Source organism: Prunus avium, chromosome 8 (assembly GCF_965620075.1).
Source record: "Prunus avium chromosome 8, drPruAviu1.hap1.1, whole genome shotgun sequence".
Lineage (NCBI taxonomy): Eukaryota > Viridiplantae > Streptophyta > Magnoliopsida > Rosales > Rosaceae > Prunus > Prunus avium.
In genome coordinates, this window is record NC_142291.1 from 7,229,019 (window position 1) to 7,247,153 (window position 18,135).

The following is an 18,135-nucleotide window of genomic DNA, read 5'->3' on the forward strand; positions in this document are numbered from 1 at the left end:
AGATTAATGGATTGATTCTAGCTAAAGTATGATTAAGCCATGGTGTGTGGTCATAACCTTGTGTTCCTAATTCCCTAATTTGATCATTTGTTGTCTAACCTAAAATTAAGCATTAGGAACCCATTAAGCATAGAAGAACATTTTAAACAACCAAGTATGTATCTAATCCCTGTTGTCGAATGTCCATACATACTCTTCCTATTCATAGTTCAATTCGAATTAAAGCATGGTGTATACTCTTAATTCAAACCAAGATAGCTAACATGCAAGCCTAAATGGTGATCAATCATTCAAACTAGCATATTAACTTATAAGCATAATGAATAAGAACAAAAACCATAATTGAAACTTGGAAACTAATTCAACTTGAAAACTTAAGAAAAGAATTTACATAACAAAGAAAAATAAATTACAACTAAGAAAACATTAAGGAAACTAAGAGAACTTTGAGGAAGAAAGGAAGTGTTTGAGAACTTTGAGGAGGGAGAAGAAAGTGTTTGGGAACTTTAGAGAATTTTGGAAGAACATGTGTTTGAGAGCTTTGAGGATTTTTGGAAGGGAATGTGTTTAAGACATGGGGAATTTGGAAGAGAGTGTTTGAGAACTTGGAGGATTTGGAGAAGAAAGTAGAGAGGTGTTTTGAGAGCTTTGTGGATTTTGGAAGAGAGTGTTTAGGAACTTTGAGAATTTGGAAGAGAGTGTTTAGGAACTTTGAGAATTTGGAAGAGAGTGGTTGAGAACTTGGAGGATGTTTGTGAACTTGGAGAATTTGAGAACTTAGGGAAGGAAGAGAAATGTGTTTGTGAAGTGTTTGAGACATGGAGACTTTTGGAAGAGAAGGGAAGTAGAGAGATGTTTGAGAACTTTGAGGATTTTGGAAGAACATGTGTTTGAAAGCTTTAGAGAATTAGAAGAAGAGAAAGGAAAAGTGTTTGATATTTAGTACAAAGAAAATTTAATAGAATGATCTTATTACAACAATTGAGAACTACAAAGGGAAACTAAGAGAATTTGAGGGAGAGAAGGGAAGGGAGCTCTAGAGAAGTGTTTGAGAGCTCCCCCCCCTTGGGGTGTTATTACAAGCTTAGAGAACTTCCCTATTTATAGGCCTAGGGGAAGTGAAAATCAGAATTCAATAAGACTAATGCATACAACACTTGAATTATAAAATCTGAAATGGTTGATGCACTTGTATTAGAAAATCTGAAATGGGTGATGCACTTGTATTAGAAGATCTTGAATTGGTTGATGCACTTCACCACTAAATCCCACCAGCAGCCCTAGCTCATCTTCATGTCACCATGACCAAGCTTCCAACCAGAAATGATAGCTCATACCTAGCTCACCATGACCAAGCATCCAACCAGCACATGCTGAGGTCAGCATGACCAGCAACTTCAAGGGCTTACAACTTGGGCTTCTCTTAATCAAATTAGGACTTTAAGCACTCTAAATTGAAGTTCAGAATGTCCTCTTTCCAGCCATATGTTATTTGGGCCAATCCAAGGTCGGAGGAAGAAGTTAAGGCCGAAACAAATTGCTAACTCATTTTCCGCGCTGATAAGATCCATCCTGAGCATGGTTCTGTGTTTGCTAGGTAACGGACTCCAGATTTATCCAATGGGGCTGAATTTTGGATATGTTATAGTACACACCAATTGGAGCAACTTTCATGAAGAATGTGGCCTCATCCGAGCTATGTAGGTTGCTGAAACAAAGCTTGCAATATGACCTATGGAACTGGACTGGCAGGGGGCTGTAGCCATAATGAATTTGTCTTTAAGCTCTTCATCAATTCATCCAAATTAGGCCTTAACATGCTTGAATTGCATGAATTATGTTCTCCAAAGCCATCATTGTTACCTAAAGCTCAATTAACTGAAAGATAAACACAAAAAGGATTAAAAGCACAAGTTTAACTCAAAAACATAACCAAATCATAAGCTAGAAGGGTAAGAAATAATATACAATTATGAACCGATCAGTTGTTTCAGTTACAAATCAAGAATATCCATGCTGGTTTGGTGGCCAAGGTGACTGATCTGACATGGCTTTGACACTTTTGCTATGGCCCTTTAAATTCCAATGGGCTCAAGACACTTTATCAGAATTAGATGGTGATTGGTCTACCTATGGTCACTCCTCCCTCCAAAGTATGAGAAGAGTGTGTTGTTGACAAACAACACTATGATCAATTTCCCAAAGACAAGGCATGGAGAGTTCAGAAGCCGTTGGAGCTGATACATTCTGAATTATGTGGTCCCATTAACCCACCATAATGGGAAAAATAAATATTTTATTTATTTTATTAATGATTTTAGTTGGAAAACCTGGGTATATTTTTTACAGGTGAAATCTGAGGCTTTTAAAGCATTTAAAAATTTCAAGGCTCATGTTAAAATTGAAGTTAGGAGAGCTATTAAGACACTCCGTACAGATCATGGAGGAGAGTTCTGTTCAAAAGAGTTTGAAGTTTTTTGTGACGAGTAAGGCATTCGAAGGCAACTGATAGTAGCCTATACACCCCAAAAAAATAGGGTGTTAGAGAGAAAAAAAAAATACATAACCATTCTCAATATGGTGAGAAGCATGCTAGCGAAAGGGAGAGTTCCAAAATTTTCTGGCATGAAGCAGTGAACTGGAGTGTTCATGTATTTAACAGAAGTCCCACTTTTTCTGTTCAAAACATGACACCAAAAGAAGCTTGGAATGGACGAAGACCGTCTGTAGATCACTTCAAAAAATTTGGTTGCATTGCATATGCACATGTGCTTGATGAGAAGAAGAAGAAATTGGATGATAAGGGCAAAAAATGTGTTTTTCTTTGCGTAAGTGACCATTCCAAATCCTATAGGTTAAGATTGTCATCAACCAAGATGTAATTTTTGATAAGGAAAACATGTGGAACTGGATTGAAAGTTCCTTACAACAGCAGCTCATTCCTGTAATTTTTTATGAAGAGGAAGAAAAGGAGGTTGACCCATTATACGTACATCATGATCAGTCAAACATGCAACTGCAACAACTAGCTCAGTAGCAGCAACTGTCAATTAATTCCAGCGAAAATCATCAAGGCGAGGCATCTAGCCTACTGTCCCAATGCTTGAGGAAGAGGCCAACATGGATAATAGTCTATAAGGTCAGTGGTGTTGTTCAATCTGTTGATGATGATGACACGATTGCACATTTTGCCTTGTTTTCATATATCCAGTAAGTTTTCAAGAAGCTGTGAAGGAACCAAAATGGCAAAAAGCCATGGACGTAGAAATCAGGGGCATTTAGAAAAATGACACATGGGTTCTAACAGACCTTCCAAATAGGCAGAAAAAGATTGGAGTGAAATGGGTTTTTAAAACCAAGCTAAATGAGAAGGGTGAGATAGATAAGCACAAGGTTCGTTTGGTGGCAAAGGGCTACAAACATGAGTTTGGTGTTGACTACAAGGAGGTGTTTGCACCAGTTGCAAGGATGGATATAATTCGGCCTATTCTTTCCATGGTTGCTTAAAACTTGTGGCCAATTTTTCAATTGGATGTAAAGTCAATGTTTTTGTATGGGGAGTTGGAAGAAGAGGTGTATGTTGAGCAACCTCCTGGATACATGCAACATGGGAAGGATAAAAAGGTATATAGATTGATCAAAGCACTCTATGGGCTAAAACAAGCACCTAGAGCTTGGTACAACTGCATAGATGCTTACTTTGCTAACCAAGGCTTTCAAAAGAGTCCATATGAACATACTCTCTATATGAAAGTTGGAAAAAAAAAGAAGGAAAGATTCTTATTGTATGTTTATATGTTGATGATTTGATCTACACAGAGAGTGATAAGGCTATGTTTAATGAGTTTAAAAACTCCATGATGACTGAGTTTGACATGTCAAACCTTGGGTTAATGCATTAATTTTTGGGCATTGAAGTGAATCAATCCCCTGCCGAAATTTTTATCTCACAAAAGAAGTATGTTCAAGAAGTTTTGGACAAGTTTCATATGAAGGTGAAATCATCATATGAATTATGTCCTAAGGATGATGTTATTGATTTGATTTATTGTAAAATTGAGGACCAAATTGCTGATATTTTTACCAAGCCTCTCAAGCTGCACGTGTTCGTGAAATTGAGAAATATGTTGGGAGTTAGTTATTTGAAGGATGTTGCTCGTTGCCCCTGAAGGTTGAAGAATTGAAGTTTTACCTTTAAACTGATTGTCTGTAGAGCACTCAGTTTAAGGGAGGTTGTTAAGAATATTTATTATTCTATTTATTATGCTTATGTTTATCTGGTTAAGTTGTGGAAGTCCTATTCTTTAGGGACTTGGTGTTCAATTTCTAGTTAATAGGAGAGTCCAAGATGTCATGGAGTCATGGTTTAGTTGTGCAGTAGTTGTTTCTATTATTTAGCTTAGTTGCCTTGTTAGTTTGCTATTTAAGTTGTATTCAGTATTCAAGTTTAATGTGAAGAGAAGTTTGTATTCCACAAATACGTTTTTGGTTGTTCACCTATATCCTTATTTTTCAACATCTTACCAAATTCCACAAATATGTTATTGGTTCTTCACCTGTTTCCTTATTTTTCAACATCAACATAAGTATTTGGTAATCATTTGAATGTATTTAAAAGAATTATGTGTTTATTATTAATTTTGTGAAGTTTTGGACTATTTTTATGGATGTATCTTATTTTTAATTTTGTGTGGATTTTTTTTTTAAAATTAGTTATTTATGATATTAAAAAAATCTAATAAACATTAAAATTAATTTTAATATAAAATAATTTTGAAGTCCAATGCATTCCAGCCCACTTGTACCAAACAACTAACTGGACTTAAGTCCAGTGCAGTCTGCCCAACTTAAATGTGCAAACAACTTATCAAAGTCCAGCACAACCTAAGCTAGCCCAGTCCAACACTCCAAATCTTATCCTAACCAGTCCAATTCGGCCACCAAATGGGGCCTAATATCAGAAATTAAATTAATTAAGAGGTAGTTGATCCGATACTCATTTATTCTCTCTATTAAAAGTCATACTCCACCCCAAACTATTTTTATCTTTTCTTCCTGTCCCTATCTCTTTACATTCCTATCAAAACTATTTTTAAGCCGATATATGATTGGATTGGATTAAGAGGTAGGATAGATTGCATTGGATTGGAAATGATAAGTATCCTTCATTAGCACTAGCACCCTAGGTTTGTGTTGCAGCTCCTGAGCCTCGAGTCCAAGGTCGTCAAGGGGTTGGAGGAGTGGATTATGCATCCCACCTTTTTGGTATGTTAAGTCATCCTATAAAAATGCACATAATGAGATTACAGTGAGATTACCTTTTATCCTATCCACATCCATTTTTTTAAGCACCAAACATAGTATTGAATTAAGCTAATCCAATCCTGCTACTTATCTTACCTACCAAACAAAGCCTATGTAAGTGGAGTATGAGCTAAAGTTTTATCCGGCTTAATTATTTCTAAAGCAATACTTTTCGGATAAACTTGGTCAAAAGTGCGCAAAACCAATGAGAAAGAATATGTTTCGCATGCAATTCGTTTGACTGCCTTATTTTCCTCATACTATTTGTTTTATCGTTGAAAGCCAATTTATACTTTCATCTTTGGTATGTTAAAATCAAGATAGCCACTGCTTTTTGCACAAAGAGAAAAAAAAAAAACTGCAACGGCGTAGAGCATAATAAATCCAATGCGCATACACACAATACAAAAGTGTACAGAAAACTCTAATCCAGAAGAAAATAAAAATAAAAATAAAAATAAAATTAAAAATTAAAAATTAAAAGGCAGTGTCGTAATCAAATAAAATTATGTTTGTAAACCACTTTACTACTTGGCTTCATTATCAGTAGACTCCAAGATTGGGACCCTCAAAACGGAATGCTGGATGTTGTAGTTTGGATTTATTTTTTACTTTTTTATTAATTTTTATAAAAATTAGAATAAACAATTATTAAGTTATTTAATTGTTTAATTAAAATATAAAGTGGGAGGGGGAAGAAGTTGGACCGAATCTGAGGTGTCTAATGGTGTGGGCCCCCACGTACTCAAGCCCAGGATTTGACTGAAAACGGGGCTGCCCAGGGTCACGTCCCTTTCCACGTTGTAGCGCCAAGGCGTTTTGACTGCGTCCGGGCAGCGGTCAGCACCGTTCGGGCACCTCTCTCTCTTCTTTTTGCACTCTCACTCCACTCTCTCACTCTTCTCTCTCTCTGTGCGCGCACGCCTCACTCAAAAAAAGCGAAAATTAAAAAAATTAAAAACTGCAAGAGATATAACTATTAAGAATCCCACGCAAATGCTCAGACACAGAGAGAGAAAGTGAGGGAGAGCAAAAGGGTAAGTTTGGCGAAAAGGGGAGCAGAGAAAGAGAATAAAATGGTTGAAAATTTGTAGGTGTTTTTTTTAAATGTGTTCTTTTGGCTGGTCAGATCAGGCTTTCTTATTTATAAAAAAAAACAATTTTTGATTTTGGTTTCGGTTGAGTGGGTGAAATTTTGGATTTTGGGAAGTGGGTAATGGTGGGTTTGTTAGGGTGAGATTTCTGAGCTGGGATTTTGGTAATCTGAGTTGGGTTTTGGGGGGTGGTTGGGGGGTTTCTGTGATGGTGTGTTTGGGTGTCAGATACCATTTGGATCTGAGACTTGAAAAAAGCAAGTGAGATGGAGAGCAAGGTAGGGAATTCACTTTGTCTCTGGTTGATCTTAGTGGCTCATCCACTATGGATGACAATGGTGCTTGCTAATATGGAAGGTATGTAGTTGTTTGCTTTCTTGAGCTAGCTCACTTTGTTTGATTTTTGTTTCTTCATTCTCTTTTCCTTTTCCTTCCGCTTTCTTTTTTGTCTTTTTTGAAAATTATATTTTTGTTTACTGGTTTCATGAATTTCTGGAAATGGGGTTCTGTTAACTTTTTTTTGTAAAGATTTATGGGTTAATGGAATTTGGTATCCTCATTGAAACTTACTTACCTTGTACTGAGTATTGAAAGACATTTATGAATCTTGAATATGGAAGTTTTTTATGCTTTTGATTTGTTTACAAAGCTATTAAATTTAATGAAATGGAAGCTCAACTTTGGTGTGTTTTGGTTGCTATAACTCAACCGGTACTTGATATTAAGTGCCATTATTTGGTTCTCTGAAAATGACTTTATGATGTGTGTTGGTTGGATAGACCTCTATTTATTTGTCAAAAGTTATGAGTCAATAAGACTTTGAGAGTAATAGTTTCTTTCTATTGGCCTTCTTATTTTAAAATCATCTCTACTATAGTCAGGGAAGTGTTGAACCCACAGAACTTTATGATTGAAAACCTAACATCCACCATTTGTTTTTGCTTGTGAACAATTGTGGAAGCACGAGATTAATGGGCTTTATTTTATTTTCTTTGTAAATCAAGTTTGCCAAATTCCACAAACGCAAAAGCACAATGGTTTTTAAGCTAAATGGTCTATGACCTTTTAAGCATCATATGTGCTGATTTAAGTTATCGTGCAATCTGGCCTTCCTGCATAATGGTTTTGTATCTGTTTCTGGAAATTCTAGAGAAGTGTGCTTTGTAAAATTCAAACATCGTTGTCTGATATGCTATGTCAAGTGTCTTAATCGTTTATATAGCAAGCAACTAATTGCTTTTCCCTTTTTTTTTTTTTTTTTTTTTTTTCAAACAGGTGATGCTTTGCATAGTCTAAGGACCAACTTGGAGGACCCTAACAATGTCCTGCAAAGTTGGGATCCTACCCTTGTCAACCCTTGTACATGGTTTCATGTCACATGCAACAATGAAAATAGCGTCATAAGAGTGTATGTTGTCTCTCTGACATCTACAAAGAATATGCTCTTGTATTACTCCTCTCGGGAAGAATTCAATTGACAATGCTTTGTTTTGTGTTTAATTCCAGTGATCTCGGAAATGCACTCTTGTCTGGTCAACTTGTTCCACAGCTCGGCCTTCTTAAGAATTTACAATATTTGTAAGTTACTTTGTGCATCGATTTTGTGCTGTTGGCTATCATTCTTTTCTAAGTGTTGTTAGTCCTAATGGAGTTACTCTGGTTGCTTCTTTTTTTCATTTTTTTTCTTCATGCATAGTCATTTGATTGTTATGCATATGAAAGAAATATATTTAGCAGCGTAGTACCAAGGCATTGCCTAGGCTATGGCTCAAGTGAGTAATATCAGGTTGGTGTGGGATACTTAACTGAAACACTAATACTATGAACATTAACATTGTGGTTGTCAGGTATGTTAGAAAACAACATTTGAGGTAGAATAGTATGAGGAACATGATGGCAGATGCATTAAATTCCTGGAAGAAACAATTAGTTCATATAATGTAGCCAAAGCACTTAGATAGGTTTAAAGAACTTGGTCTACACTGTGTATCTATTTTGCTGGTTTTGTTGGAACTTAGAAATACTGGTATCTAGTTGAAGGAAAGGACATAAGGTTATGAAATACAAGAAGTATTAGTGGCTAGTAGCAGACCCTTTTGTCTATGAGGTAGGTGGTGGGTTGGGGCCTACTTTAGGGTTTAGGGTTTAGATTGCATGAATAGATAAAAATATATATGACCTTCTTTAATCAAGTTGGAATCAGTATAGATCAACCCTAAACATAATCTACTTATTGATTGGAATTTTGTTGAGAGACTACTTTTTGTAGCAATCTTCTGTAAGAAGGTTCTCTGTTTATGGTGTTGTATGTCAAGCTTTGGAAGTTATATGTAGCCACAGGTGTGGTAGAACATCATTTGTGAACAAATGAGATGTGGCTCATTGTAGAGATTTTTCCTTGAATGTTAGTCAAGTTTTTTTCAGTTCACAATTTTTAAGTGTATCATATGTATTTGTGGAAATGTTCTCAAAATGTCATCTGACTTTCATTCAGTGTTCCTGAAATGTGTTAACTGGCTTTTTTGGTTGCTTATGGTCCAGAACCCAAATAGTCTATCAGGAGCTGAATGAAAAAAAATTGTTAAATTGTTACAATGGAAAAGTTTTGCACACATTTATTTATGCCCAACAGTGGAATTCATTTTTGAACCATATGTTTCATCTGGCATGTTCATCTTTTGGCCATTTGCTGAGATATTCATTTGGAAAAACATACTGTAATGACACCTTTTGCATGCCCAAATCCCAAATAATGTGTTTGGTGCATATCAAATTGTCAGGAATTCACTTATGAATATTATCTACACTGTTATCTTTACTTAGACATACATGCTTTCAGGTCATAAACTAGATTTTCCCAAAAAGTGTGGTAACTTAAAGTGTTGATGTTAAATATGTCCATGCTGATTTGCTTTCTGAAAATGAGATCTACCAGTGTCTTATGATTTTCCCCAAGTTATCTGATATTATTGCAAACTTTTCCAGAGCTATCTATTAAATTTTTTTCCCCTTAAATGACAGGGAACTCTACAGTAATAACATAAGTGGACCAATTCCTAGTGAACTGGGAAACCTAACCAGCTTGGTGAGCTTGGATCTTTATTTGAATAGTTTTGCGGGTCTAATCCCAGACACCTTGGGCAAGCTGTCAAAACTGCGATTCCTGTGGGTATACTTGTCTTTTACCTTGTTTCTTTAATGTCCACATTCTAGACACACATGCCCGTGATATTTGGCTAGTTTTCTAAAACCTGAGGGCCTAACAAAGAGAGCATATATTCATGAACTACTGAGACTACGAGGAAAGAAAACAAGATTGAAAGAAGTATTTATTTGCATAGAAAAACACAAATTTATTTTATAACCTTACCATATTTTTTGATTTTGGGAAATGGAAGAAAGGAAAAGAATATATGTCATAGTACTTTGACTATCAAGTATGTAACAAACATATAAGAAATTTGCTGCTTCATGTTTAAGATTGTAAAGGATTTGAAAAGCTACATATTATATTCATAAAGTAAAAGTTCCATTCACTTCATTGGTAGATAGTTGAAAAGAAACTCTGCAATTGTAGAAGCCTGTACATATATTTGATATAAAAGTAAAATCAATAAAATATAGGCTGCCCTCCTTGAACTTCCAAAACCACAGCAATGTTGATGGCACAAAGGAGACTAAGTTCAGTATTTTTGTGTTGTCAACATGACACACATATATAAAATCAAGTGGCTTTATAATATCATTGTAATTATATTACACACGTGTCAAACATTTCATTCCAAAGAAAAAATATGTATAAAACATTTTGCTCGTGCTTTTCTAACAGACTAGCATAAATAGTCTATAATATTGTTGTTTTCTAATGATTCAAATGAGTAATATTATTTCATTGATTGTCGATGTTAACATCTATTTTCTTGAAAACTTTTCTGTAAGGATAGCCGACTTAACAACAACAGCTTGGTGGGTCCGATCCCTATGTCATTGACTAATATCTCCTCACTTCAAGTACTGTGAGTGCAAATTTTGATTTCAATATCTCTCTCTCTCTCTCTCTCTCTCTCTCTCTCTCTCATGTGTAGTATTTGCTCATTGCAAGAATTACATGCTCTGACATTGTATTTCTAAATTTAGGGATCTGTCAAATAATCACCTCTCTGGAGAAGTTCCGGACAATGGCTCCTTCTCTTTATTCACTCCCATAAGGTTTCTTGTTAATGTCGAAATTCTCTTGCATTTTCTGACTCTGATGTTGATGATATGCTGAAGTGTTTTCTGTCATTTGCAGTTTTGCTAATAACTTGAATCTATGTGGCCCAGTAACTGGTCGCCCCTGCCCAGGATCTCCTCCATTTTCACCTCCCCCACCTTTTGTCCCACCACCCCCAATTTCAACACCAGGTGATTGATCTTCTTATTTCTATTAAACCTCCAGGGTTTTAGGTGATGGTTATATATAGCACATCTTCCATGGTCCTGGACTCCTATGGTTTCACATCTTGGTTATGATACTTAAGTTCATTGCTTCTCTATTGTCTTTGGGAAGTGTTATTTATGTAGTAGTTGTACTTTTATTGATTACTCGGCCAACACGGACAGTCTTTTGTTATTCTTTTGCTGTACCTTTTTTTCTCTCTGGATATTCTTCCCTGGTTACTACTCAATAGTGAACTACAGTGAGCTTTATTGCATCCTTTATCTGCAAAGGCAAATATATGTTAAATTTGGTAGGCAGGTTTCTTCATTTTAGTTCGGGATTTGTAGTTTCACTCTTCCAGAGTATGAATGAACTGCATTATCCTTCTGAAACTTAAATTTGATGAAGTGTTGGGAAGTTTTTGTTGGTGCACTTCCAAGTTTTTGATGGGCATGGTGTTTGGGAGATGTGCTGTCATGGTAATCTTTTGGGTGGTATGGATGGAGAGGAATAGAAGAATTTGTTTGGGAGAAAGTGATGGGCAGGTGGATCTTCTATGCGATAGAGTTCGTTTTTGGGGTTCTCTTTGGGCGTCGGTATCTTCAGAATTTAGGATAGTTCTTTTCAACCTTTATTGTATTATTGGAATTCTGCTGTATACTAGTTTTTTTTAGGTCTGCTGCCATGTATCTTTATTGCCTAGCTTTGTTTTGCAGTCTTTGTGGTTGTATTTAGCTATAATGAAATTATGTTTCTTATCAGAAAAAGAAAAAGAAAGTTGAAGTGTTTGAGTATGTGGTATCTAATCTTTATTTTCTTTACAATACAGGAGGGAATAGTGCCACTGGGGCTATCGCTGGTGGAGTTGCTGCTGGTGCTGCTTTACTATTTGCTGCCCCTGCAATTGCATTTGCATGGTGGCGACGGAGAAAGCCGCAAGAATTTTTCTTTGATGTACCTGGTTAGTAATTCAACTTAAATATGGGTCAGTTTCAGCGTAATTGTTTGTTTAAAATATTATCTATATCTCATTGCAGCTGAGGAGGATCCTGAAGTACATCTTGGGCAGCTTAAGAGGTTTTCTTTGCGAGAATTACAAGTTGCAACAGATAGTTTTAGCAACAAAAACATTCTGGGGAGAGGTGGGTTTGGTAAGGTCTATAAAGGTCGACTAGCAGATGGTTCACTGGTCGCTGTGAAAAGACTGAAGGAAGAGCGCACCCCTGGTGGGGAGTTGCAGTTTCAAACAGAAGTAGAGATGATCAGCATGGCCGTGCATCGAAATCTTCTTCGGTTACGTGGGTTCTGTATGACACCAACTGAGCGTTTACTTGTTTATCCTTATATGGCTAATGGCAGTGTTGCCTCATGTTTAAGAGGTAGAGCTTCAACACATTTTAATACGCTTTTAGGATGATACTTTATTGCTTCAGAAGCTTACTTTATCTCATTCAATTTGTGCTTTCAAGGTCTAACCCTGTTTGCTATTTCCTTATAGCTTCCTTAGCGTACATTTCTTCCATGATATGTTCAACTTTGCAAATTTACAAAAGGAATGAATTTTCTGTGTCCAATCCTTTATTCATGCCTTAATTTATGCTTTTTTCTAGAACGCCCACCATCCCAACCACCTCTTGATTGGCCAACTCGGAAGCGAATTGCATTGGGATCTGCAAGGGGTCTTTCTTATTTGCACGATCATTGTGACCCGAAGATTATCCACCGTGATGTGAAAGCTGCAAACATTTTGCTGGATGAGGAGTTTGAGGCTGTGGTTGGAGACTTTGGGTTGGCTAAACTTATGGACTACAAAGACACCCACGTCACTACTGCTGTACGTGGCACAATTGGACATATAGCTCCAGAGTACCTGTCTACTGGGAAGTCTTCTGAGAAAACTGATGTTTTCGGTTATGGCATCATGCTTCTGGAGCTTATTACTGGTCAGAGGGCTTTTGATCTTGCTCGGCTTGCCAATGATGATGATGTCATGTTGCTTGATTGGGTATGCATCTGTTCCATTATTATTCATGTTCATGGATTTATTTTACTTCTATCATTATTTTTTATTAGTTAATGCCGCCAGTGAACAATCTCTTGGACTGTAGCTGTGAAGTCGCATTGTACCTTTTTTACTCTCTATGTTGTATCCCTGAAGTAATCCCTAGAAACCAATAGCTCTTTCTTGATTTTGATATCCAACCTTAGAATGAAGGTCAGGGTTATTGAGAGTCAACCTTCTGAGGTAGGGTAGGAATGCTTATCAACTTTGCTTCTGTATACCAACAAAATACAGATGTTGAGACAACACAAATGTGAATTACTAGGTGAAGATTCTGTTGGGATTTTTTTATACTTTCTGGGTAGGTTCCCCTTCCCCCCTCCCTTGAAATCACCTTTTTACATGTACATATATTTTATGTTCCCAGACCTGAAGCTTTGCTAGGGCAAAAAAATTGTTTATTCGTCTTGTCCTCATTATATATTTGGATGAAGTCAAAAAACTCTTGAGAACTGCAGTTTGGATTGTTTTCCTCATATATTTTATATGTGTGTGTGTGCATGTAAACATACATGACGTCAATAAATGGGATCAAAGTTGAATAAAATAGAGTACAAGTGTGGTTTTCTCAACACATCTTATCTTAAAGATGGGACATCTTGTATAGAGAATCTCTGATATTTGGTTGCTGCTGTGATATTTGGTTGTTTTCCCCTATGTAGATACTTGTCTTGTTTAACTCCTGTCTTTAGATTTAAGAGAGCAATTATCAACAATCTAGTGCCTGGGGTTTCTCTGGATTGTTAGGAAACTGAGATATGAAATATCTACAAGATCTCATACAGCTGAGTGCTTTTCCAGGTGAAAGGACTACTCAAAGAGAAAAAGCTAGAAATGCTGGTTGATCCTGATCTCCAGAAGAATTATGTAGAAGCTGAGGTAGAGCAGCTAATTCAAGTTGCACTGCTCTGCACTCAAGGTTCTCCAATGGACCGGCCTAAGATGTCAGAAGTGGTGAGAATGCTTGAAGGTGATGGCTTAGCAGAGCGATGGGATGAGTGGCAAAAGGTCGAAGTACTCCGCCAGGAAGTGGAGTTAGCTCCTCACCCAAATTCTGATTGGATTGTTGACTCAACAGAAAATTTGCATGCAGTTGAATTATCTGGTCCAAGGTGACCTTGGCATGGTAGAAGTGAAAAAAGAAAAGGGGGGAATTATTTTCAACTTAATTTTTTAACTATATATATTTTTTCTTTAATGACCATATCCTGATTAATGTATCTTGTAAGTCCGTTCTGCGTTTTATTCGTTACACTTGTGCATATGAGTTGCTTTACCAAGGTGCAATTTGTATCGTCTGCTGCAGTTTGACAAAGCCATAATTTTATATATAAGAAGCTGTGGCAGTTTTAATCTTTTATGCTCTGCATGTATATGCCAGGTCAATTTTTTTTTATCTCATCCGTTTTTTCATGGGAGGCCGCATCTTTGAATAATCCTGCAGTTAGAGATCAGTTTCCTAGTTTTCTCATTCATGTAGGCAAGTTAAATTTTCACCCCAAGTTTCATCTTGAGGTCTACCAGAGGTTATGCTATTGAAATTTCAATTGAATGAACTTGCAGGCAGAAGGAATTACCCGGAGAATGTGATTTATAGAATGAATTTGCGAGAGCATTTTCAGTATAGCCCACCTTTTATAGGGGGGAGGTTTTATTAATACATGGGGTTATTTTTTTTAAATAAAATTATGTATTCAATTTGGACTTTAAAAATCCGGGGTATTCAATCAGAATCCTTATAAAAGTACGGGTGTATTCAATTTAGACTTTTATAAAATTCATACAAAACAATTCAGATTTTTATAAAATCCATACAAAAGAGTACGGGTGTATTCAATTCAAACTTTTGTAAAATCCATAGAAAAGTGTCAATTCAGACTTTCATAGACTTTTATAAAATGTATACAAACGATGACGCGAAGCTTTTGGTGGTAGCATGTATTGTTGGTGGTGCTACTGGCGGTAGTGGCTTTCTGCAGTTCTACTGGCTGAGTGGCCGTAGTGTGTGGTTGATTATTGGTGGGGAACCAGTAATCATGGGAGAGTCAAGGAACTGATGTGGTTAATTATATTATTCGGAAAAGAAATACCTTTAGATTAAGAACTAAGGTCATCTCTAATCATAGGCTAAATGTAGTCAATGTTTAGCCCCCCAAAATATTAATTTTAAAAAAAATAGTGCATGGCTAAATTTTTCCATCTCTAGCCATGCATGACTATATTTTAGGGTCCTTCATATTTTATTATTATGAGAAAAACTATGGTACAACACTCATACATTCCACAACTATATATTGTTTAATTTAATTAAACTACTATTTAATTAAACTATATGTGATAGAATTTGTAAGAAGTGTGGAATGAAATGAGTGGGAGAGGTATTTATAGACAAATTTTAGGTTTTTAAATTTTTTTTTTTTTTTTTAAAAATAAAGCCAACAAAGACAATTTAAAAAAAAAAAAGGAAGGGTTTCAAGGGTCTGAGACATCCAACAGTCATGACCCAAGCATTATTTAGGGCTATATTTGGGATATAGCCCATGACTGGAGATGGCCTAAGCGCTAGTTGCTATCTTAATCTCTATAGTAAAAAAATTGTCAACTTTTGAAATTTGTTTTCTCCCAAACTAATGTTGACTCAATTGTCCCTCGTTCCACATGTTTTCATCTTAATAGTAAATTAGTTATATGTTGTCGGGGCAAATTCTGGGTTCTTGGTTTCAACATTAGATTCCACTCTGTTGACCCTTTCATGTTGGTAGATTTTGCGTTCATTTTTGGTGCATTGGCGGGCCCCATTTTGGTGGAGTTGTTTATCGTGTGGATATTTTTGTGCTTCTGTGTTTCTGTTTGGTGAAGGTTTATTGGGTTTTTTTTTGGCAGATATGTGGATATTGGTCTTGTTGCAGTGTGTTTTTATGCGGTGGCAGGTTCTCCTTCTCAACTTTGGCTACAGTGGTGCCGCTCCTGTATTCCTGGAGGCACTGACGGCTATGGTGCTTTTGTGCTAGGCTTTGGTTGGGACTTATGTCTCTCGGGTCGGGAGCTCTGTCTGGATTAGGCTTTACCAAAAAAGAATTATGCATAGATCTCTCATTTTATTATATGATTATTTTTGTTTTAACTTTGCATACCTCCAGACATAAAAATAAAATAAATGACGACATTCCTAGACTCCTAATAATTTGAGGATTCTTCAAATAAATTTATTTGAGGGACACCATTTAGAGCCCACTAAGAATTTTATTTCAAGAATCCGAATCATTTATTTTTCAAATATTCATTCATAGACCATCCTTGTAAAAAAAAAAAAAAAGACAAATAGAAAATTGTTAATGCATCCAATTATGCTATACAAAATCGTATTAACAGTTTTGAAGGAAAATTGAAATACAATGCAGGATGGGTCCTGCAAGGATGTCCCTTGTTGGCACTAAATCTTGAATAGATAGAGATGAGTGCAACTTACAAGTGGGATGGACGATCAAGAGATCGATTGGGTGTTGGATGCCGATTCTTCCTGTCCTTGGATGCTGATCCTGAATAGAAGATAAGCGAAGCTCGTGAGGTCTATGGAACCGGTGTGGAACCAGCCTAAGACCCTCCGATGCTCAAGTAAGATTGTTTTTAAGAGCTCTTGCTGTTGACCATATAGAAGTATAAAAGTCAAGCTGAAAAGTCTTACCCCTTTGTTGATGGTGAAGGGGTGTATTTATAGAGGGCATTTAGTATGCTTGTGGTGTTCATTTTCGATGTGGGACTCGTGGGAGGGCCCTGTGAGGTTGACACGAGTCCTTAGATATTTCGGGCGGGTGCTTCAAGGCTGATTATGTACAATCGGTATGGGGTGCCGATTGTAGACGAGCTGGGCCTGCAGCAGCCGTTGGTAGCTTTCAGACAATGCCATCGGTAGCCGATGCCGATTGTTCGATGCCTTGGGTACTTGGGTGGGTTTAGATGATCCACGTGTCGTTGTATGAGTGGAGGGTCAGATATGGTACAAACAGTAGTCCCCCAAGTTGCCGATTGAGAAGCTTCTCGGTTGGGGACTTGAATGTGTATTCGGCATTCTGACCCGGACACAATGGTCCCATAGTTGCCGATGGTGGTATGTAGTCCCCCAAGTGCCCAAGGGAGTGAGCTTGGATAAGAGATGGCATGATGTGCCGATGGCCGAAGGCTGAAGCTGATGGCTGAAGCTGATGGCCGAAGCTGATGGCCGAAGGCTGATGGCCGAAGCTGATGGCCGAAGCTGATGGCTTAAGGCTGATGGCCGAAGCTGATGGCTTTGAGAAAAGGCGCTGGAGAAGTGTCTCCTAGAAGGTGCCGTTCGGCATGGCTGAAGCTGATGGCCGAAGGCTGATGGCCGAAGGCTGAAGCTGATGGCTGATGGCCGAAGGCTGAAGCTGATGGCTGAAGCTGATGGCCGAAGCTGATGGCCGAAGGCTGATGGCCGAAGCTGATGGCCGAAGCTGATGGCCGAAGCTGATGGCCGAAGGCTGATGGCCGAAGGCTGAAGCTGATGGCCGAAGGCTGATGGCCGAAGCTGATGGCCGAAGGCTGATGGCCGAAGCTGATGGCTTTGAGAAAAGGCGCTGGAGAAGTGTCTCCTAGAAGGTGCCGTTCGGCATGGCTGAAGCTGATGGCCGAAGGCTGATGGCCGAAGGCTGAAGCTGATGGCTGATGGCCGAAGGCTGAAGCTGATGGCTGAAGCTGATGGCCGAAGCTGATGGCCGAAGGCTGATGGCCGAAGGCTGATGGCCGACGCTGATGGCTTTGAGAAAAGGCGCTGGAGAAGTGTCTCCTAGAAGGTGCCGTTCGGCATGGCTGAAGCTGATGGCCGAAGGCTGATGGCCGAAGGCTGAAGCTGATGGCTGAAGCTGATGGCCGAAGCTGATGGCCGAAGGCTGATGGCCGAAGCTGATGGCCGAAGGCTGATGGCCGAAGGCTGATGGCCGAAGCTGATGGCCGAAGGCTGATGGCCGAAGGCTGAAGCTGATGGCCAAAGCTGATGGCCGAAGGCTGATGGCCGAAGCTGATGGCCGAAGGCGGATGGCCGAAGGCTGATGGCCGAAGCTGATGGCCGAAGGCTGATGGCCGAAGGCTGAAGCTGATGGCCAAAGCTGATGGCCGAAGGCTGATGGCCGAAGCTGATGGCCGAAGGCGGATGGCCGAAGGCTGAAGCTGATGGCCAAAGCTGATGGCCGAAGGCTGATGGCCGAAGGCTGATGGCCGAAGGCTGATGGCCGAAGCTG

The 18,135-nt window shown here is 38.1% G+C and overlaps 1 protein-coding gene across 1 annotated transcript; it reads left to right on the top strand.

The window, feature by feature from the left end:
* The first annotated feature begins 6,213 nt into the window (after positions 1-6,213).
* Positions 6,214-14,249, top strand: LOC110745735 (somatic embryogenesis receptor kinase 2). The gene is made up of 11 exons (XM_021945863.2): positions 6,214-6,755; positions 7,674-7,806; positions 7,905-7,976; positions 9,420-9,563; positions 10,343-10,414; positions 10,536-10,607; positions 10,690-10,802; positions 11,648-11,779; positions 11,856-12,197; positions 12,429-12,823; positions 13,682-14,249. The coding sequence occupies exons 1-11, from the start codon at positions 6,665-6,667 to the stop codon at positions 13,994-13,996; spliced, it is 1,881 nt and encodes a 626-aa protein (XP_021801555.2). The 5' UTR covers positions 6,214-6,664; the 3' UTR covers positions 13,997-14,249.
* Positions 14,250-18,135: the final 3,886 nt, after the last annotated feature.